This window comes from Chelonoidis abingdonii, chromosome 2 (genome assembly GCF_003597395.2).
Source record: "Chelonoidis abingdonii isolate Lonesome George chromosome 2, CheloAbing_2.0, whole genome shotgun sequence".
Taxonomy (NCBI): Eukaryota; Metazoa; Chordata; order Testudines; family Testudinidae; genus Chelonoidis; species Chelonoidis abingdonii.
The window spans coordinates 71,961,787-71,983,993 of NC_133770.1; the positions used below are offsets into that span (position 1 = coordinate 71,961,787).

Consider the following 22,207-nt stretch of genomic DNA (forward strand, 5'->3'; position numbering starts at 1 on the left):
CACCAAAGGATTAGAGGATTTCTGCATGAAATCATAATTAGAAAACAGAGTTATAACCGCGTGGATGAAAGTTTCATCACAGTGAATGGGAACTTCCTCAATTAAGTCTGATTAACGCTAATAGCAGATGTATACATCAAACCTATATTGCTGGAATGAGAATATACTCTGTTGATGTGAAGTAATCCAGGAGACAAATTCATTAGTAAAACAGTGGATTATTGTCTGGTCTAATTTATAAATTATGGCCTATAATTTATACTCTACTTGTAATTCCAATAGAGTGGTCTTCGAGTTTGTTGACACGTTTTCATTTGCAATACAATACAGTTAATACAACAGTGGATAATTTAATACAATATAGCTATTTATTTTGGTTCCTCTTGATATTATCAGTTTATAATCATGAATATAAGTAAAGAAAAATATTTTAATCCTGAAATGACATGCTATTTAAGTATACGTCTTAGATTTATGTTTTAAAAGGTTAGCCAGAAATGTTTGAGGGGAAAAAATCATTCCATCAACCAAATTAATTTGTGAATAAGGCTGCAGTGACAGAGAAATATTATCAAACAGATGTCTCCACATTAATCCACACAAGCAAGTCTGTTCTGCAGTCAGAAAAGAGACGAGCTGCTTAGACTGACTTATATGATATCTGTTTAAATGGCAAATGTTGGTGTACCCTGCACTTGCTCATTTTATTTTTGTGACCGTTGTGTCTTCCGCATTCTGTCTACAATGTTTGCTCTTGAAAAGGAATGTACAGTAATCTTGTAAGATAAATTGTCTTTTTTTCCCAGCTGGTGGTATTATTATATTTAAAAGTCCTAAAGTATGAGATCTAGTCCAGATGGTTTATAGATTGATCATACTAAAATGTTCACACACCTGAAGAATTTCCGATTAGTATATTTGAAAGCAGTTTTGGTAAATTCATAATAGCTTTTTAACTAGTGTCCTTTTTTATATAGCTGCCACTGGAACACCTTGCCTGCCCTCTCAGGAATATAACCAGGAAAATCTAGTCTGAAAGCTGGTGATATCAGTCACAAAGTCAACATATCAGTTTGCTTAGTTTTATATTGCTTTTGAGTGAGTTGCCACTAGAACATAATGCAGTGAAATCACAGCAAAATGTTTGTATTGGTGTGTTGTTGTATCTTCTATTTTGTTTACCATTCTGATCATAAACACAATTGGTCCTGATTACCATTTACACTAAGGGCACTTTACTCCATTCTTAAAAGGCATTTAGGGCCCTTTTATGCTGTCAGAGCCATGTAACATAATCTTATGTAAATGTGGATCAGTCCCTACTGGGTTTACTGTAGGTACTTGTGAAAAGAAAATATTGTAACATCTCGATCTTTACAGTGAAGATGCAGTAGCAATTGAAAGCTTTAAACAACTTCTAGTGGGATGGGTTTTTTTAAAACTTTTAAGTTAAGCATTCCAGTGCAATATTCATTTGGAATTACCAACTGAATGGCATTTCGAATTTGAAATACTGTCTTTTACTTATAGCACAAATATTTCTGAACATTTCACCGTAAAATTTCCATGCTTTCAGGATAAGTTGTGCCCTTTAATACATGTGCGACTCAAGGCAGTTGTGCCTATATCTGAAGGTATAATGGCTTGAGAATCAATTTGGTTTTTTTATTGACAGTCAGGCATTTTGTTTAACTGAATCCCCTGTTTTGCAACAATACACCGGTAAGGTATACAGTGACACATAGCCATCATGCGTTGCAAATCATTCACCATGCACATTTTAAGTAAATATATATATATTTAAAAGAACCCTTCCTTAGAGCCATAAATACTTTTGTCAATTTTACCCCTTTCTAACAGAGGGTCTGTGAATGAGCCTCTACTTTTTCAGACACAAAATTGCACCTGTCACTAATTGCTGATGAAAATACTTATATTTGTATTGCTAATTACTATATTGCTCCCTTCAAGAAGTTAGTTACACATCTGGATATTAGCATTTGTACCTTCCACCAATTGTAGGTGCAGATGTAATATTGCGCCTGCAAAAATCGAGAAAGCTTTTAAACATCAGATTATGGATGTCTTTAAAATATTCGGAATGAAATTGTGCAGTAGCAGCAGCAGGCTTTTAAGTTTTAGCAGTTAACATTAAATGGACCTTTAAGTTTCAGAAGAAGAGGCAAGTATTTATTCTTTTGAAATAACTTTCATATTTTTCTTTAGGTAAAGGAGATTTAATTGGAGCAAACCTCTCAATTAAGGACCAAGTTATTAAAACAAATGCAGATGTTAAAGCTCTAACCTACTGTGACCTCCAATGCATTATCCTCAAAGGACTCTTTGAAGTGCTCGATCTTTACCCAGAGTATGCTCACAAATTTGTAGAAGACATTCAGCATGATCTCACATACAATCTGCGAGAAGGCCATGAAAGTGATGTAAGTATCGTTAAGCTATCTGCAGTGCTTTAAAGATGATTCTCATGCTTAGATGGTTTAGATTATCACAGTAAAATAAAGCTTTATTGTTCATTTTAAAATGCCCACTCATTATGCTTGATGGGATAATTCAGTCGTTAACCACATGAATTATTGATTGGGTAATCCCAACATGACCTCTTTTTCTCACTTGTCTACGTGAAAACATTATTTATGAATGATTCCTTTTGAGTGGATTTTGTCCTCTTCTGCTTATATTTAACAACCGTTTGCTATCATATAAAATATGTATCCAGAGATGTACTAAAGTTACAGCTCCTATAGATCCTGCAATGCCAGGTAATGAATATTAACTTCATAGCTCACTGAATTCTCCATTTCACATTTAAATGTTTTCAATGCTACCCAGGCTTGAAACGAGCTCTTATGTGAACAACTGTTTTTCAAAGCAGTGCAAATAAATATGTTTTGCTATTTAATCCAGGACTTCATAGGTATGTGACTGTGCAGAAAATCAATAGTTGTACTACCTGTGCTTGCAAGGAAGAAGCCCTGAATAGGATGTTGCTAAAGACCACAAAATGGATTGACCAAAACACTTCATAGTTTGCTACACAATTTCAGTTATACTAACAATTTAATCATTAAAGCATTTGGGGACAACTCTCCTTTTGTGATTCAACATATAAGTGTATAAAATCTCCTAGGTAAGGGGAAGTGTTTATCCGAGTCTAAGTAACCACAGGGCCAAGTATACTAGTTAGAAAATAGTGATGGACAAAGTTCAAGAGGTTCAAAGGTTTGGCTCACATAAGCTTTGATAAGTTTAGGTGTTTATCTGAATTTCTCTGATTTTGTGAAGCTTCACAGTGACTCCATGGAATGAAGCCTGGGGTAACATAAAACATGTGACTTGGTATCAGGAGACCTGGGTCTTAGTCCAAACATTTCCATAGCTATCTGCATTAACTATACTCTGTGGGCAAACAGACTCATCCACCCAATCCCATAGCAGCTCTCAGACATGTGGACTGTGGCAGCTACTGCATAGTACAGGGGAAGAAGGGGATGTGGCTTACTGCTCAAACAGCATCATGTCCTCATCCTGGCCATATCCACTGCCACATGTTCCTGCACAGAAAATCACTGTGGAGCTCAGTTCTGCAGCATGTTAGCCTGTGCACGGCATAGCCTGCGTTAAGACAGCTTTATGCCCTAAAGCAAGGGAGAACTTTGGACCAGGGTGTCTCTCTGTCAGTGCTGACTGTCAATGTTGTATTTTGGCTATATTTAAACTTAATATCTCAGCATGCCTTAGATCTTGTGTCCTAGAATGCATTGTGCTCTCCCATCCCTGTGGCTCCTGGGAAGCCCCAGAACTCATTGGGACTAAGATAGCAACTGAGCCAGCATATATGGCCAAACCTTTGCTGCAAACAGTAGAAGAATGTTAGCTAAGTGAAGCCAACAGGCCTCTCGGGGGTTGGGGAGGAGTTTGAGATACTATCTCAATCTAGAAAAGCAGCAAAGAGTCCTGTGGCACCTAATAGACTAACAGACGTATTGGAGCAGAAAAGGGAGTTGTTCAAGATTGTGGCTGAAATTTGCGCTTTCCTCTTCTGTCTTGTACAGGTTCACACATCCCTATGTAAAAAATATTTCACACTTTTCATTATACTGGCAAGTTTGGGAATTTGGGTTAAATTTGGCAAAGACTTTCAACTGGAAAAAAAGTCAGGATGGGTTTTTTTCCCCCAACATTTTCAGGATAAACCATTTTGACATATCCTTTCAAAATGATATTTTGCAAATGAAATGTCATTTTGAAACAACATTTGTTTAGCAAATGTCCATCTGAAACAACTTTTGAGATGTTTTATTCACTTGAACAAAAAAATTTTTTTTTGTCATTTTGACAAGGAAAAACCAAAACAAATTCAGTTCTGGTTTGCAAGGAACCAGTTTATTTTTTTTGGTTTGGCCACTGAAAAATAGTCATTATTCTCCTTAACTCTTAATTAGTTTGATCCCCTAAGGGATTAGACCTATGGGAACATCTTTCAGTCTGTATCAGGAAGCCAGGTGGGATGGATCCCAAGAGAAGGAGATGGGTGGTGATGGTCGGGGACTCCCTCCTAAGGGGGATGGAGTCATCCATCTGCCGTCCAGACCGGGAAACTTGAGAAGTGTGCTGCTTGCCTGAAGTCAGAATTCAGGATGTGACGGAGTGTCTGACGAGACTAATCAAGCTCTCGGACTGCTACCTCTTCTTATTTCTCCATGTGGGCACCAATCATGCTGCCAGGAATGACTTTGAGTGGGTCACTGCAGACTACGTGGCTCTGGGAAGATGAATAAAGGAGTTTGAGGCACAAGTCATATTCTCATCCATCCTTTCTGTTGAAGGAAAAGGCCCGGATGGGACCATCGAATTGTGGAGGTAAATGCGTGGTTGCACAGATGGTGTTGGAGAGAGGGCTTTGGATTTTTTGGCCAGGAGATGCTGTTCCAGGAAGAAGGATTGCTAGGAAGAATTGGGATCCACCTAACAAAAAGAGGGAAGAGCATCTTCGCAGGCAGGTTTGCTAACCTAGTGAGGAGGGCTTTAAACTAGGCTCACCAGGGGATGGAAACCTAAGCCCAGAGGTAAGTGGGATACTGGGAGGAAACACAAGGAGTAGGGTCCAACAAGGGAGGCCTCCTGATTCATACTGAGAAAGTAGGACAATCGGCTAGTTATGTTAGGTGCCTGTGCACGAACGCAGGAACAAGGAGGAAGAATTGGAAATCCTGGCACAGTCAAGGAACTATGATGTGATTGTAATAATAGAGACTTGGTGGGGTAACTCACATGACTGGAGCACTGTCATGGGATGGGTATAACTGTTCAGGAAGGACAGGTGGGGGAGAAAAGGTGGAGGAGTAGCATTGTATGTAGGACAGCAGTATGATTGCTCAGAACTCCAGTCTGAAACTGGAGGAAAGCCTGTTGAGAGTCTTTGGGTTAAGTTTAGAGGCAAGAACAACAAGGGTGATGTCATGGTGGGCATATGCTATAGACTGCCAGATCATAAGGATGAGATAGATGTGGCTTTCTTCAGACAACTAACAGACGTTTCCAGATCACAGGCCCTGGTTCTCATGGGGGACTTCAATCCCCCTGACATCTGCTGGAAGAGCAATACAGCAATACACAGACAATCCAACAAGTTTCTGGAGAGTGTTGGGGTCAACTTCCTGGTACAAGTGCTGGAGGAACCAACTAGGGACCATGCTCCTCTTGACCTACTGCTCGCAAACAGGGAATAACTGGGGAGAAGTAGAAGTGGGTAGCAACCTAGGCAGCAGTGACCATGAGATGGGCAAGTTCAGGATCGTGACAAAAGGAAGAAAGGAGAGCAGCGGAATACAGATCCTGGACTTCAGAAAAGCAGACTTTGACTCCCTCAGGGAACTGATGGGCAGGATCTGCTGGGAGGCTAATATGCGGGGGAAAGGAGTACAGGAGAGCTGGCTTTATTTTAAAGAAGCCTTATTGAGGACGCAGGAACAAACAATCCCGATGTGCAGAAAGAATAGCAAATATGACAGGCGACCAGCTTGGCTTAACAGAGAAATCTTCTGTGAACTTAAACACAAAAAGGAAGCTTACAAGAATTGGAAATTATGACAGATGACTAGGGAAAAGTATAAAAATATTGCCCGAGCATGCAGAGGAGTAATCAGGAAGGCCAAAGCACAATTGGAGTTGCAGCTAGCAAGGGATATTAAGAGTAACAGGAAGGGTTTCTACAGGTATGTTAGCAACAAGAAGAAGGTCAGGGAAAGTGTGGGACCCATCCTTAATGGGGGAGGCAACCTAGTGACAGATGATGTGGAAAAAGCTGAAGTACTCAATGCTTTTCTTGCCTCAGTCTTAACAAACAAGGTCAGTTCCCAGTCGGCTGCACAGGGCCGCACAGTATCGGGAGTAGGTGAGCAGCCCTCAGTGGTGAAAGAACAGGATAAGGACTATTTAGAAAAGCTGGACATACACAAGTCCATGGGGCTGGATGCAATGCATCCAAGGGTGCTGAGGGAGTTGGCTGATGTGACTGCAGAGCCATTGGCAGTTATCTTTGAAAACTCATGGCAATTGAGGGAGGTCTCGGATGATTGGAAAAAGGCAAATATAGTGCCCATCTTTAAAAAAGGGAAAAAGTAGAATCTGGGGAACTATAGACCGGTCAGCCTCACCTCAGTCCCTGGAGAAATCATGGAGCAGGTCCTCAAGGAATCCATTTTGAAGCACTTGGAGGAGAGGAAGGTGATCAGGAACATTCAACATGGATTCACCAAGGCAACTCATGCCTGACAACCTGATTGCCTTCTATGATGAGATAACTGGTCTGTGGAATGGGGAAAGCAGTGGACAGATATATTTCGACTTAGCAAAGCTTTTGATACAGTCCCCCACAGTATCTTGCCAGCGAAGTTAGAGAATATGGATTGGATGAATGGACTATAAGGTGATAGAAAGCTGGCTAGATCATGGGCTCAATGGGTAGTGATTAACAGCTTGAGTCTAGTGCAGCTGGTATCAATGGAGTGCCCCAGGGGCCATTTTTGTTCAACATCTTCATTAATGATCTGGATGACGGGATGGATTGCACCTTACAAGTTCATAGATGACCTAAGCTGGAGGGTGAAGTAGTACGCTGGAGGGTAGGGCTAGAGTCCAGAGTGACCTAGACAAATTGGAGAATGGGCGAAAATAAATTCTATGAGGTTCAACAAGGACAAGTGCAGAGTCCTGCCACTTAGGATGGAAGAATCTCATGCACTGCTACAGGTTGGGGACCGACTAGCTAAGTGGCAGTTCTGCAGAAAAAGACCTGAGGATTACAGTGGATGCGAAGCTGAATATGAGTCTCAGTGTGCCCTTGTTGCTAAGAAGGCTAACGGCATACTGGGCTGTATTAGTAGGAGAGTTGCCAGCAGACAGAGGGAAGTGATTATTCCCCTCTATTCTGCACTTGTCAGGCCATATCTGGAGTATTGCATCCAGTTTTGGGCCCCCCACTACAGAAATGATGTGGACAAATTGAGAGAGTCCAGCGGAGGGCAATGAAAATGATGAGGTGGTTGGGGCACATGACTTATGAGGAGAGGCTGAGGGAATTGGGCTTCTTTAGTCTGCAGAAGAGAAGAGGCAGGATTTGACAGCAGCCTTCAACTACCTGAAAGGGGTGGGGGGGTGGGTCCAAAGAGGATGGAGCTAGGCTGTTCTCAGTCGTGGCAGATGATAGAACAAGGAGAAATGCTCTCAAGTTGTAGTGGAGCGAGTCTAGGTTGGATATTAGGAAAAACTTTTTCACTCAGAGAGTGGTGAAGCATTGGAATGGGTTACCTAGGGAGGTGGTGGAATCTCCATCCTTAGAGGTTTTTAAAGCCTGGCTTGACAAAGCCCTGGCTGGGATTATTTAGTTGGGGTTGGTTCTTCTTTGAGCAGGGGGTTGGGCTAGATGATCACCTGAGGTCTCTTCCAACCCTGATATTCTATGATTCTATGGGTCTGGAGAAAGTTCTAGTTAGATGCTCTTCAGTGAGGCAGAGAGAATGTAGGATTGTGGTAATTCTACTTATTTAGAATTAGAAGAAAGTGACTCTCCTTGTCATGTAACAATGATAAAAATTTTTCGAGACAAAGCAGCACCAGTATGATCCTATAAATGATTCAAACTTCAAGGAGATATTTTAATTATGCTTAAGTTTTGTGTAGTGCAGTAGGTACCATGGAAAACCTCTTACCCTCTGACTGTGCACAATATGTTAATCAAAAGGGGGGGTCATCTAAATTTGGATCCACATCTCCTGCAATAGAAAGCTTGTGCATTAAACCAGTACCTTGGAAACTAGAGGATGTGAATATTTTTTGGATGTAATCAAGGAGTGCTGCCAGAAAACTTTTAAAATTAGTCAGAGGTAATTCCCAAGAAATGTTCGCTTATCGGAAACTAATTTGCTTTAAAAAAAGGCTTGATATACTGTAAATATTTAGATAAGCAGTGTCAAACCAATTACAGTCTTGAATCTCATGTGGGAATTGATAAGAGTGGGCAAAATATTTTTGCAACACTGACAAGAAATCAGTCATCACTCTGATTTTATAATAATTCTGTGCTTTCAGCAAATTATCACATTTAATAACACTTTATGCTTGCTTAGTGCTTGTGGGTGGCCCTACTAAGAAAATGATTACACTTTACCTATTTAGGCTACTTGAAATCAAAGTGTTGTTTCACTGTGTACCTAAAGTAAATAAGCTTTCCAGAGTTACTTTTACTCATCCAATGTTGCTCTTGCTGTCCATCTGTTCTTCTTGCATCCAATATCAAATGTAGCAAGAGAGAGCTGTTGAGAACTCTGGAGCAATCTCAGTGCACATAGACGAAAATTTGGTTTCAAAGAGTGCCTTTAATACTCAAGGCTGAATGATGTTCTCACAGAAAATATGAGGCTAGGGAGAATCAAAGAATTGTCCAAATGACCAGTCGGGCTTTTAGCTGGCTCGATTTAGGTACCAAACCTCCCATCTCGCTAATGGCAGAAGCGTAGCTGGGGGGGGGCAGGGGGAGTGACCACTGCCCCACTGACCACATTTTCCAAAAGTGGAGCCTTAAGCGCCGACTCCCTGGGTGCTCTGGGGCTGGAGCATCCACGGCGAAAATTGGTGGGTCCTGAGCACCCACCGGCAGTCCAGCTCCCTGATCCCTGCCCCGCCCTGCCCAGCTCACCTCTGCCTCTGCTCTGCCTCCTCCCCTGAGCGCGCCGCTGCATTCTGCTTCTCCTCCTGGCTCCCAGCGCTTGGGCCACAAAACAGCTGATTTGCGGCAAGCCTGGGAGGGATAGGGAGGAGGGGGAATGTGGCACGCTGGGGAAGAGGTGGGGCCAGAGTGAGGATTTGGGGAGGGATCCAATAGGGGCAGGGATGGGGTGGAGTCAGGGCGGGCCAGGTGGAAACAAAGCATAGTGATCTGGTAAGAAATAACAGAGATTTTTTCCAAACGAAAGCTACAAGAAATTAATAAACAAAAAAACACAAGAAAAATGTGGTCTCCACCCCTGCACGTGCTTTAAAAGCATCGTATCAAGTTGCATACCATATTGCCAAGAATAAAAAGCCTTACACAACTGGGGAAAAACTGGTTCTCCCAGCTACGACTGACATTTGCAGGACGATGCTTGGTGACAGTGCGGCAGAGAAGTTAAAAGTAATCCTGGTGTCAGACAACACAGTTAGCCACCAAATCTCTGACATGTCAGAAAATATCAAGGCACAGCTGATCTCTCTATTGCAGTCCAGTTTATTTCCAATCTTAGAAGAAACATACCCCATGCCCCATACCCCAGTCAAAAGCTCATGATTTATATTAGTGTCTTTGGATTTTCAAGCTGTTCAGCAAGGGGATTTGTGTTCACTCCTTCATTTCAGACCCAATCCAACATTCTCCATGCACTCAGAACGCTCATACATTTCAACAGGAGTCTTGGTTCCACAATAAATACAGGATCAGGCCCCTGATTTTCTTCTCAAGATGGAAGAGAATTTGATTTTCTCATATTATTACAAGCTGAGAAAAACTCTTAAAACTAGCAGAGGCGGCTAAAAAGTACAACAATAAAAATATCCTGAGACTCCATATAGTGTGGACACTAAAATACAGAAATATGACTTGACATGCAAAACAACCACAAGTGGCAAATGAGTTTTGGATTATACCCCATCTGATCCCTTCTTGTTCCACTCATTCAGGTCACCTTTATGGAAGGGGGCTTATACGGTTTGAAAAAAACCCTTCTGGTATTAGGAAGGTAGCTTCTGGAGGCTCCAGCTAGATGAGGGCCCAGTGTGCTAGTAAGAGACAGTCCCCTCACTCCAAACAGACAGAGGATGGAGTATTATCCCCATTTTAAAGACAGGGAACTGAGGCCCAAAGAGATTAAGTGACTCATACAAGGCCCCCCAGGTAGTCTGTGGCAGAGGCAGGAACTGAACCTACATCTCCCAAGACCCAGTCTGTTGCCTTATCTAGAAGCCCATACTCTAAGATGCAGATGCCCCCTAAAGAATGGGAAATGCTCCAGAGCTCATGTCTGCACCCTATGCTTTCCAAGATGGCAGCTGAGTTTTCTCTAGCAGCAGCAGGATTGGCTGCTTTAAATGCTGTATTTACAATAGCCCCCGCCACAGAGATTGTACCCTGGACCTGTAGCCCCACAAGTACCAACTCCCTTGAGCCAAGGGAACAACCTGATTGGCTGTGAATAAGTGGAACCAGCCACTAGGGGGCACCACACTCCCACAGCCTACCCAATGGTTACACCCATAGATGAGTGAATCTGATTTCCCCCCCGCCTTCACTAAAAATTACATCTAGCATCAGTCCCCTCCCCCACGCCGGCACAGAAGGTGGCCTGGTCCCCACTGAATCCCTCTCACATGTCACGCAGTCTCCCTGCATCTCTGGGTTGGTGGGGTGCTCCCTAGCACCCCTCGCCACAGGTTCTTTTATGCACAATGTAGGCTCCAGCAATAAAACCCAGACACCCAGTCTGAGCTGTCAGGCATCTCTCTTGCCCCTCTGCACTAAGCCTTCAGCCACTTGGAATTACTCACTGCCTTCCCGAATGGGTTTGTAGTTGATATTCTGCGCATGTCACTGGTAATACCTTTGTTTGATCTTTTGAAGACATTTTGCTGCAGTAAATGGAACTTGGGAGGTTTTTAAAATGTTTTTTGGTTTTTTTCGACTGAATGGCACACTGGAGAGAGGTGATGGATTGATGGCTCTGGTACCTAGAGTCACCTCTGTTCCTGTAGAACAGGAGAGCAGCAGGGCCAGCCAGCCAGCTCCCCCCATGATTCCCCAATCATGGGCTTCCGTAGATAAATCTCTGATAATTTTCATATGACTTTACATTGTGCTTCTTCATATAACCTTGTAGAGAGTTTACCCACATGTGACCTTTGTTTTCATGAAACTTCATATCAAAGCCTCATATAGAACCCTTGTACTGATGAACCTTGGTATATGAAAACTTTGTATCGAAGCCTCATGTAGAAACTTTGCATTGCGCTTGGTATAATCTTATAGCTCCTAAAGATAGAATAAGATAGAAGAAAAATATCTCTTTGCTAAGAATAGACTAATATTCCCCCCAACCCCTTAATCGATTGCCCTGTTGAATGAATGAGGTGTGAATAAGGAAGGGGTGAAAGGCAAGCACCTCCAGACAGCTGCAACAGTTGGAGAGGGGATGGAAACCAGACCCAAGGACAATAAAACTTGTCAAGTGGGCTCACTTAGTTGTAAAACAATATCATTCTTGTGTTTTTATTTTAAGTACAAAATAAATATGTATAATGAATTTTAAAGTATGTAATTAGTAATTTGATATGTCAGGTGGCACCTTTTTTATGTGTTCACTCTCCCTGATGTTAGAACTTGGCCCAAAGACCAGGTTAGTGGGATACATAAGGGCAGACCCATGCTCATTGACTTCAGTGGGATTCCACAAGGGTATAATCAGTTTGCAGGGCTGTGGTCAAAGTGAGGAGTTTGCATGAGCCTGCCTCTACGATGGAATGGACTAGACTACCAAGTAGGGAGTATCTATTCGAGAAGACCAATAAACAGGAAAGATAAAATTGTCCTGTTCATGGTATTCTGCAGACTGAGTTCTCAATGTTAGGTTTGTTTGGCCAGTCTCATCTCAGTGGTGTATTTTTATCCTGTGTAAAACATCTATATAATTTGAACTGTATTCTTTAGCATTCCAAATTTCCCAAGCACTGGTTTGGACCCTGGCAAAGAGGGTGTATGTGTATGTGCTTTTGTTCATAAGTTTTTATCATTACAAATAGCCCAAATTCAAGCCTCACTTTTACATGTGAAGCCCTTTGGTGTGATTGCTGAAACTAAGGGCTGGTAAGTGAAGAGCAGTTTTAATGCATCTCATAACTATTTGATTGTTAATGAATCTTAACTGGTCTGGCTTTATCACATAATTCCATATATCTGCATACAACTGAAATCATGAACTAAGAGGATTATTTATTTAGTAAAACCTTCCCTATTAAATTTGGTTAAAAATGACTTTGGGCAAGATTTCCAAAAGAGACTGGTGATTTTAGGTGCCTTGGTTTTCACCTGAGACTCATAGACTCATCGACTCGTAAGTCAGAAGGGACCAACATGATAATCTAGTCTGACCTCCTGCACAAAGAAGGCCACAGAACCCTACCCATCCATTTTTATAACAACCCCTAACCCATTACTGAGTTATTGAAGTCAGAGGAGCCTCCACACGTAGACTGCTTTTTCTGGTGACGTGTGATTCTCTGTCTATCCCCTGCACCTGCTGGCCACAAGTCTCTCGATTCGTATTCGCCCTTGCCATCTCCTGGGGCTCAACTTGGTGTTGCCTCCAATTGACTCCTCCCCTCCTTCTGCAGGACTAGCTGCTCGTCTCTTTTTCCTTGCCCTCTCTCCTTCAGCGAGCACTGCTGTGCTCATCTTCATTTCCAACTCAGCAAACCTGTTCCTGAGTCTATTTGTCGTCACTGGCCCGTCTTTCCTCTCTCGTTCTCTGTCACATGCTGCCACCATCCACTTTCCCTCACCCAGCAGTCCTTCTCAGACTTCTTTGGTCCTGCGTCATCTGCACGTCTGAGCTTATCCCCTGTGCCTCAATCATGCGTGTTCCATATCTGCTCAAACCTCCTTCTAAATTCAGCAGAGTTTCCACTGCATCTCCAGTCCTCTTATCTTTCTTCAGCACTCTATCAGGCGGCACTTCATGCAGACAAAACTCCTTTCAGGTGCCCCCTCCAGACCATGTACAGCCACAGCTTCCACATCAGTCCCCTCAGTGTGTCTTCACTGATGCTCTGTCTCACTCATGCCTTCCAACTCTGTGCCTGGCAGTCCACGCCACACCCACACCACAGGCCCCCAACAAGCACTGGGCTGCTGGCAGACCCCTGCCCCCTCCCTTATCTGGCTTGTTGGTTTCTCCGCCTTAGTCTCCCCTGCAACCTCCCCCTGGAAACTCCCACTGAAACTCCCCTGTTAGCAGCTCTGTAGGTCTAATTTTCAGAGGGTGGGTGATTGGCGCTTTCAGAAAATCAGGCTGTTTTAAAGTCACTGTAGTTCAAGGGTCGGCAACCTATGGCACGCATGCCAAACATAGCATGCAAGCTGATTTTGAGTGGCACGCTGCCACGGTCCCGGCCCCCAGCCCCACTCAGCCTCCCCGCCCACCGCTCTCCTCTGCGGAGGCAGGAGGCAGAAGCTTGGTCCTGCGGCAGCCAAGCTTCCCCCCCCATCCCTCTTCTTCCCCCAGTGTGGTGCTTTCCTGCCCCTCCCCTTCTCCTTCCCTTGCCAAACAGCTGATGGTCCTAGCGAGGGGGAGGGAGAAGAGCAGCAGCATGTAGGCAGCTCTGTAGAGAAGGCAGAGAGGTAAGGAGGGGCCTTGGGGAAGGGGGTGGAACAGGGCATATCCCTTCTAGCCCCCTGCCCTGAGCTGCTCTGGGCAGGGGGCTGGGAGCACCCCTATGAGCCGAGCACCCCAGCCCTCTGCCCTCACCCCTCCACAACATTCTGCCCTGCACCCGCCGACACCCCTAGTCTTCTGCCCTGACCCTACGCACACAGTCAGCCTTCTGCCCTGCACCCCCCACCCCCAGCCCTCTTCCCTGACCCTTGAACCACCCCCCACACTCAGCCTTCTGCCCTGTACCCCCACAACCTCAGGCCTCTGCTCTGACCCCCCACACACACTCAGCCTTCTGCCCTGCACCTCCCCACACTCCAGCCCTCTGCCCTGAACCCTCACAGACACCCAGCCTTCTGCCCTACACCCCCACAACCCCAGGCCTCTGCCCTGACCCCCCCCCACACACTCAGCCTTCTACCCTGCACCTCCCCACGCTCCAGCCCTCTGCCCTGAACCCTCACACACACACAGCCTTCTGCCCTACACCTACACCCCCACATGCTCAGCCTTCTGCCCTGACCCCCCCACAGGCTCAGCCTGCTGCCCTGCACCCCCTCCACCCCTCTGCCCTGACCCCTGAATCCCCGCCCTCAGGTTTGGAGTCCTGGCCACAGGCCCCACTCAGCCCGCTGCCAGCCTAGGTGAACAGAACTCCAGGCTGGCAGTGGACTGAGCGGGCCGGCGGCGTAAGATCAGCATTTTAATTTAATTTTAAATGAAGCTTCTTAAATATTTTGAAAACCTTGTTTACTTTACATACAAAAATAGTTTAGTTATATAATATAGACTTATAGAAAGAGACCTTCTAAAAATGTTAAAATGTATTACCAGCACGCGAAACCTTAAATTAGAATGAATAAATGAAGACTCGGCACACCACTTCTGAAAGGTTGCCGACCCCTGGTCTAGCTGGATAACCAAAAATTGGAGGCACCCAACACCCCTAGTCTATTACGAAAATCTTGATCTTTTTACCTGTCAGAACTACCCTCCATGTGTTATAATATATGTGGCAGACAATCTTGTGGACAAAATAACTCTTAATCCATGACAGTGATTTTCATGATTTTAGGATATTTAGAATGGGGAACAATAAAGCTAACCCCTCCCGTGCCCTCACAGAACCACACTAGATGAAAATATAATCAGGAAAAGAGGATGGCTGAGATAAAAACAGAAAATAATCTGAAAACCAAGTGCACGAACCAGCATGAAATAAAATTTAGCAAAGAAACTTCTACAACACCTTTTCCCTTCAAGGTACTAATGACCAAGAGATTATTTCCTTCTACGGAAGATAAAAGAGCAGTCATTGAGGAAGCAGCAGAGGATTATCTTTGAGAAATGAAAAATGTATAATAGGATTTCCCAGGCTATCAAGTAGAAACTGCAGCCTTCCCATTACAGAAGAGCTGAAAATGTAGCTTGAACAATCCAGGAAGAAAATCCAAAGAAACTCTTAAATACAAGAAATAGAAACCACAACGCCGTCTCAGCCTCCAAGGAGAGAGAGAAACGGAGAGCTATGGAAATGGGGAGATAAAGGCCTCAGTGGGTTCTTCTGATATTGTTAAAAATAGCAATCCTCAAGTGGCTTAGGATGTTATCAGAACCCAGCGTGTCCTAGCCCCAGGGTTATTGTGTTGTGTTTTTTTTATATATTCTTGGCAAAGCAAGCTTTTAACTAAAAAAGTGTCTTTACAAAAATGGTATATATTCTGCCTCTCTGTTTTTGTTGCTAGATTATTAGATATTTGCTAGTAAAAGAGAAACTTGTAAATGTTTTTAAGCATATTTAATAATTTTAAGACAGCTAGGAACAGCTCATTAGTTAGAGAGAATTGTGACATTAGACATACATCAGGCCATCGGTCATTTCAGTTAATTTGGTTTTAGCTATGAAATAATTTGTTACGTGACAGAAATTTTCTATTTTTTATGTACTGTCCATAGACTTTATATAGAGTGGAGTATTATCCAAGTCAGATACGTTGCCATTTCTCAAGCTTTAATGAAGTCCCAAAGGAAAATAAGAACCTGTTTGGAAAGCATGTGTTCTCTGTCTTTGATTCATCCAGGCATTATCAATATGTGTCACATTGTGACGGGAAAGATGGCTTGCTTGAGGACTTAGAAATCTATCTTTGCAGACAGGATATTTAATTAGTATGAAGCCATTTCTTGTGTAGCACTAAAAATAGCACTCTGTCTCTCATGTAGAGCTTTTTCCTCAAGATTGGCAGAGTATACTATTTAAAACAAAAGTTCTGGGTCTGTGAAAGAAAGGGAGGGATTCGGGCTGTACAGTGCTACCACAATATACATAATACACAATGTAGATTCAGAACAGAAAAGCAGTAGATTCCTTCTCTGTCAGGAACATCACATCTCAGTGTAGTAAAGTTAATGTTTGCCAGTGGCATAAAGAAACCAGAATCTGAGAAGGAGTAAAGCAGGATTTATGCAGAAAAGAAAAATAAATATAAGATATGCACAGCCAGTGCTCTTAGAAAGAACACCTAATTCTGTTTTTTGTGAAACTGGCATCTTATTTGTAGGGCGTGTTAACCTTTAAAGGTTAGTTTTCCCACATTATCAAGTTCCAGTGGTATTCTTTTGTCATTAACTTCAACCTCCTGAAAATTTAAAAGCTCTTTCAGAATTGACAGTGGTGGACAGGTGGTCAGGCAGTCATTTTATTTATCATGTAACCAAACATTGGTCAAATTATTCTTTAAAAGTCAGTATGGCAAAGGATCTGTTTTACACTAGTGTTGTGTGCTTCCAACATAATTATCCACCATAGTAGTTGAAGATTGTGCAGCTCTTCCCTCTGTCTGATATTTCAGTTCCACTTAATAGGCTAGAATCATTGTCATCAGAGTCATTAGTGCTTCTGTTCACTTGATCTGCTGATCTCCCTGCCCGTGTGATCAATATGGAAGAAGTTAGATGGGATAACATTGCTTTTCTGGAAGAACTGAAAACATCCAAACCTACAGTTCAAAATAAAACTGTCTATGAGCCACATTTCTGTAGTGTAAAAGAGATGTCTTATCTTGGAAATTTAAAGCCTCTGAGGTCTCTTCTCTCGAACACTCTGGTCCAATCCAGCAAAGCACTTTAGCATGTATTTAAATTTAAGCACAAGTGGTACCTACTGGCCACCAATGCCTTATCCATATGCCCGGTGGCCTCCTTGGGATACTCCTCGTTCCTTGAGGTCTCAGTCCTTGACCTGCTGTGGGACAATCCCAACAGTGGCTCCCACTCTCAAACCATCTAAACTGCAAGCAACCACTGAACTCATTTGTCCTGGACCTCCAGGGCTGTTCTGATCAGATCCTGTGGTAAGAAAGGGACCCATCATTGGTGCAGTGAACTGCCTCCTTGTCCTGCTCAACTGACTCGATTGTACTGGAATCTCCCTGTCCTTCAATGCCTGAGTTCTTTAAGGCTTACCAGGACCTCCTAAGGCATATGGCTGCTACCTTGGGTATCCAGGCAGAATTCCTGCAGAAGATTACACATAAGCTGTTAGACATTTTCCAATTATCAGCTCCAGGGACAGAAGCCCTCCAACATAAAAGCCCTCCAGCAGATTCAGTCTCTACTAGTTCTGGAGGCTGTAGAGGAGGTCCCCGGGCAGCAACAGGGACAGCAGTTCTAGTCCCAGTATTTCCTGGTTCCCAAGCCCAAGGGAGAAATGGTGCTCTTCTGGAGTCTTCAAAGGCCCTCTGGAATACTCCAGCTTCATTGCCTCCCACATGAGTGTTCAGAGAAACAGTACTTCATTCCCATGTAGGGTATTGCGGACTTCTGCTCCCACCCGGCCCCTAATTCTCTGGTGGTTACTGCAGCAAATGACAGGGCATGGCAGGAAAAGTATCAGGCCACTCCTAAGGACAAAGAGTCCAAGAAAATGGACATTATGGGGAGGAAGATTTATACTACTTCTTCCCTGCCAATGTGTATGGTGAACTAGCAGGTGTTGCTCTCTAAATATGACTTTGTCAATTGGGTGGCCAAAACACTCCAAGGAAGAGTTTTTGGCATTCATTGTGGAAGGCCATAAGGTGGCCAAGATTTTGTTGCAGTTAGCTCTAGACAGGGCACATGCTGTGTCCAGAATTATGGCATCTGCTGTGACCATGAGGAGGAGCCTCAGGGCTGCAGAATTAAGGACATTGTACCCAATGTGCAGCAGATCATTGAGGACTTACTGTTTCATGGACGGGTTTTGTTTTCAGAAAAAAAATGATGAAAACCTGCACTTTTAAAAAGACTCCTGATCTACGTTACATTCTTTGGGTGTGTTTACTCCAGCTATGAAGAGAGGCCACTAGAGCAGTCAGCAGCAATACTGCCCATTGCATTTTTTTTTCACAGTTCTCCCTTCCTGGAAGGCAATGGTACTACTCACAGAAGCCACACAGTTTCTAGAGAAGAAGGTCCTCTGGTTCTGGATATAACCTGTCAGCTTCCCCCTTTCCCTCCCTCTCCCCTCCTCCAGCATCCAGCAAACACCCATTTTAACTCATGTTTCCAGGACAGGGGCCAGTGATGACCTCTCCTTCCCTATCCCCTCTGTTTGGGGGACAGGCTGGCTCCTTTTTACAGTGTTTGGGACTCAATTACCATAGACAACTGAGTCCTAAGCACTATCAGGTTTGGTTATGGCACATAGTTCCTCTCCATCCCTGCTCCCCACCCCTTTATCCCCCTCCCTCTTCAGGGATCCCTCTCACAAGACACTGATCTTTGAGTAGATTCGGTCTCTACTGGTTCTGGAGGCTGTAGAGGAGGTCCCCTGCAGAATCAGGGGCAGGGGTTCAACTCCCAGTATTTCCTGGTCCCCAAGTCCAGGGAGGGGTGAGATCTACCCTAAACCTCTGCGATCTCAACAAATACTTCAGATATGTGAGATTCTCGATGGTTGCCCTAGCAACCATCCTCCCTGCCTTAAATCACAATGATTGGTTTCTGCCATGGACTGCAGGATGCTTATGTCCATGTGGCAATCCTCCTGATCCACAGGAGGTTCCTCAGGTTTGTTCTGGCTGGCCACCACTACCAGTATACCATGGTGCCTTTAGCCTGTCTTCCATTCCCCGAGTCTCTAACAAATGCATGAAGGTGGTAATTGTGTATCCCAGGAAAAGAGAAATTCATATCTTCCCATATCTGAATGATTGGTTACTGAGGGGCAAGTCCAGAGAAGAAGTCTTCTCTCCTGTCCACTTCACAGTACACCTACTTGGTCATCTAGGTCTCATCCCAGACAGCGGGAAGTGAACATTGGTTCCAGCTCAAAGAATCAAGTTCATTGGGGTCCTGATAGACTCTGTGAGTTCAAGAGTGTTTCAGTCGACTGACCAATTCCAGGTAATTAGCCACCTATGTCTGGAGCTGCAGTCTCAACCCTCAGCCACAGCCTGAGTATGCCTGAGGTTGCTAGGCCATATGGCTGCATACACACAGGTAGTTCAATATGCCAGGCTGGGTCTACATCCTCTTCAGATATGGGTGAAATCAGTCCATTATCTAAATCATCATCCCTTGTACAAACTGGTCTGACTTCATCTGCCAATTATGGGCTCCTTATGATGAATGATTTAGGGCAATGTGTGTCAGGGTGACACTCGGTCCCTGTTGTCACTGATGCCTCCTTAATAGGTTAGGGAGACCTGTACTGAAAGTTCAAGCCTGTGGTCAGAATGGGAAGCTTCTCTGCTTATCAATATCCTGAAGCTTCATGCCATCTACAGTGCCTGTCAGGCCTTTCAAGATCACATCAGGGACTTGGCAATGCTCACCCATACTGACAATACCACTGTGATGTATTATGTGAATAGACAGGGGAATGTGCTATATAGGAAGTGATCAGGCTCTGGCAGTTTTTCATTAGGGCAAATATTAACCCTGTGGCCCATTACTTACCTGGGATCTAGAATCACCTGGTGGATTACCTCAACAAAATTCACTCCCTGAATCACGAATGATCCCTGAAGCCCATCATCTTGCAGTCCATTTTTGCAGTTTGAGGCATCGTGATAATCAACTTGTTCACCCATGAGAGACAACAAGAAATGTCGGCTGTTTTGCCCCTGAAAGGATCCCAGTCTGGGCTCCTTGACTAATGCTTTTCACCTGAGCTGGAAATTGTCACTCTTGTATGCTTTTCCTCCAATTCCAATCATCCCAGGAACAAATTTTGAAAAAGAAAGTAGCTACAGACATAAAAGTAAATGGTAATTGGGATAAAATACAACATGGTTTTTCAAATGGTAGATCATGCCAGACCAACCTGATTTCCTTCTTTGAGATAACTGATTTTTTTAGACAAAGGAAATGCAATAGATCTAATCTGTGTGGATTTCAGTAGGACTTTTGATACAGTTCTGCTTGGGAAAGTTTTAATTAAATTGAAGAAGATGGGGATTAATATGAGAATGGAAAGGTGGATAAGGAACTGGTTAAAAGGGAGACTACAGCGGGTCATACTGAAAGATGAACTGTCAGGCTGGACTGAGATTAATAGAGTTCCTCAGGGATCAGTCTTGTGACTGATCTTATTAACTTTATTAATGAACTTGGTACAAAAAGTGGGAGTGTGCTGATAAAATTTGCAGATGACACAAAATTGGGAGGTGTTGCCAATACAGAGGAGCACTGGAATATTATACAAGAAGATCTGGACAGCCTTGAAACTGGAGTAATAGAAATGGGATGAAATGTAATAGTGCAAAGTATAAGGTCATGCACATAGGGACTAATAATATAATTTTTTGCTATTTGCTGGGGACTTATCAGTTGGATGTGATAGAGGAGGAAAAAGACCTGGGTGTATAGGTTGATCACAGGATGATTATGAGCTGCCAATGTGATGCAGCTGTGAAAAAGGCTAATGTGATCCTAGGATGCATCAAGCAAGGTATTGCAAGTAGAGATAGGGAAGTGTTAGTACCATTATACAAGGCACTAGTGAGACCTCATCTGGAATACTGTGTGCAATTCTGGTCTCCAGTATATAGGAGAGATGCATTCAAACAGGTGCACAGAAGGGCTCCTAGGATGATCAGAGGAATGGAAGACCTACTTTATGAGAGCAGACTCAAAGAGCTTGGCTTGTTTAGCCTAATCTAATGAAGACTGAGGGGGGGATGTGATTGCTCTCTATAAATACAACAGAGGGATAAATACTAGGGAGGCAGAGGAGTTATTTAAGTTAAACACCAGTGTTGACACAAGAGCAAATGGATATCAGCTGTCCATCAACAAGTTTACACATGAAATTAGATGAAGGGTTCTAACCAACAGAGGATTGAAGCTCTGGAACAGCCTTCCAAGGGAAACAGTGGGGGAAAAAACTTAACTGGTTTCAAGACTGAGCTTGATGTTTATGGAGGGGCCAGTATGATGAGACTGCCTGCAATGGCATGTAGTTGATCTGTGACTGATAGTGGCAAATATCTCCAATGGCTGGTGATGGAACACTACATAGGGAGGGCTCCAAGTTACTAGGCAGAATTCCTTCCTAGGTGTCTGGCAGATGGGTCTTGTCCACATGCTCAGAGTCTAACTGATCACCATATTTGGGTCAGAAAGAAATTTTCTCCTGAGTCAGTTTGGCAGACACCATCGGGTTTTTTTGCCTTCCTCTGCAGAATGGGCATGGGTTGCTTGCAGGTTTAAACTAGTGTAAATGGTGGATTCTCTGTAACTTCAAGTCTTTAAGTCATGATTTGAGGACTTCAGTAACTCAGCCAGAGGTTGGGAGTCTATTACAGGAATGGATGGGTGAAGTTCTGTGGGCTGCTATGTGCAGGAGGTCAGACTAGATGATCATGATGGTACCTTCTGCCCTTAAAGTCTATGAATCTATGAGTACCAAGTATCACAGGGGTAGCCATGTTAGTCTGCATCCACAAAAACAATGAGGAGTCTGGTGGCACCTTAAAGACTAACAGATTTATTTTGGGCATAAGTTTTCATGAGTTAAAAACCCACTTCTTCAGATGCATGGAGTGAAAATTACAGATACAGGCATAAATATGTTTGTTAGATCTCTATCAAGCATTCTTAAAACTACAATACAATACCCACACAGGGAAGTGAAGAAACAGATTGACGGAGTGAGATGGTTACTCAGAAGTCGCCTACTACAGGATAGGCCCAACAAGGAAAATAACAGAACCCCACTGGCCATCATGTACAGCCCCCAG

At 43.5% G+C, this 22,207-nt stretch overlaps 1 protein-coding gene across 1 annotated transcript in view; it reads left to right on the plus strand.

The window, feature by feature from the left end:
• The window catches only part of KCNH8 (potassium voltage-gated channel subfamily H member 8), a 375,624-nt gene that overhangs the window by 300,382 nt on the left and 53,035 nt on the right, over positions 1-22,207 (plus strand). The window contains exon 11 of the mRNA XM_075062450.1: positions 2,227-2,441. Within this exon, the coding sequence (XP_074918551.1) occupies positions 2,227-2,441 (215 nt within the window). The remainder of the gene's footprint in view (positions 1-2,226; positions 2,442-22,207) is intronic.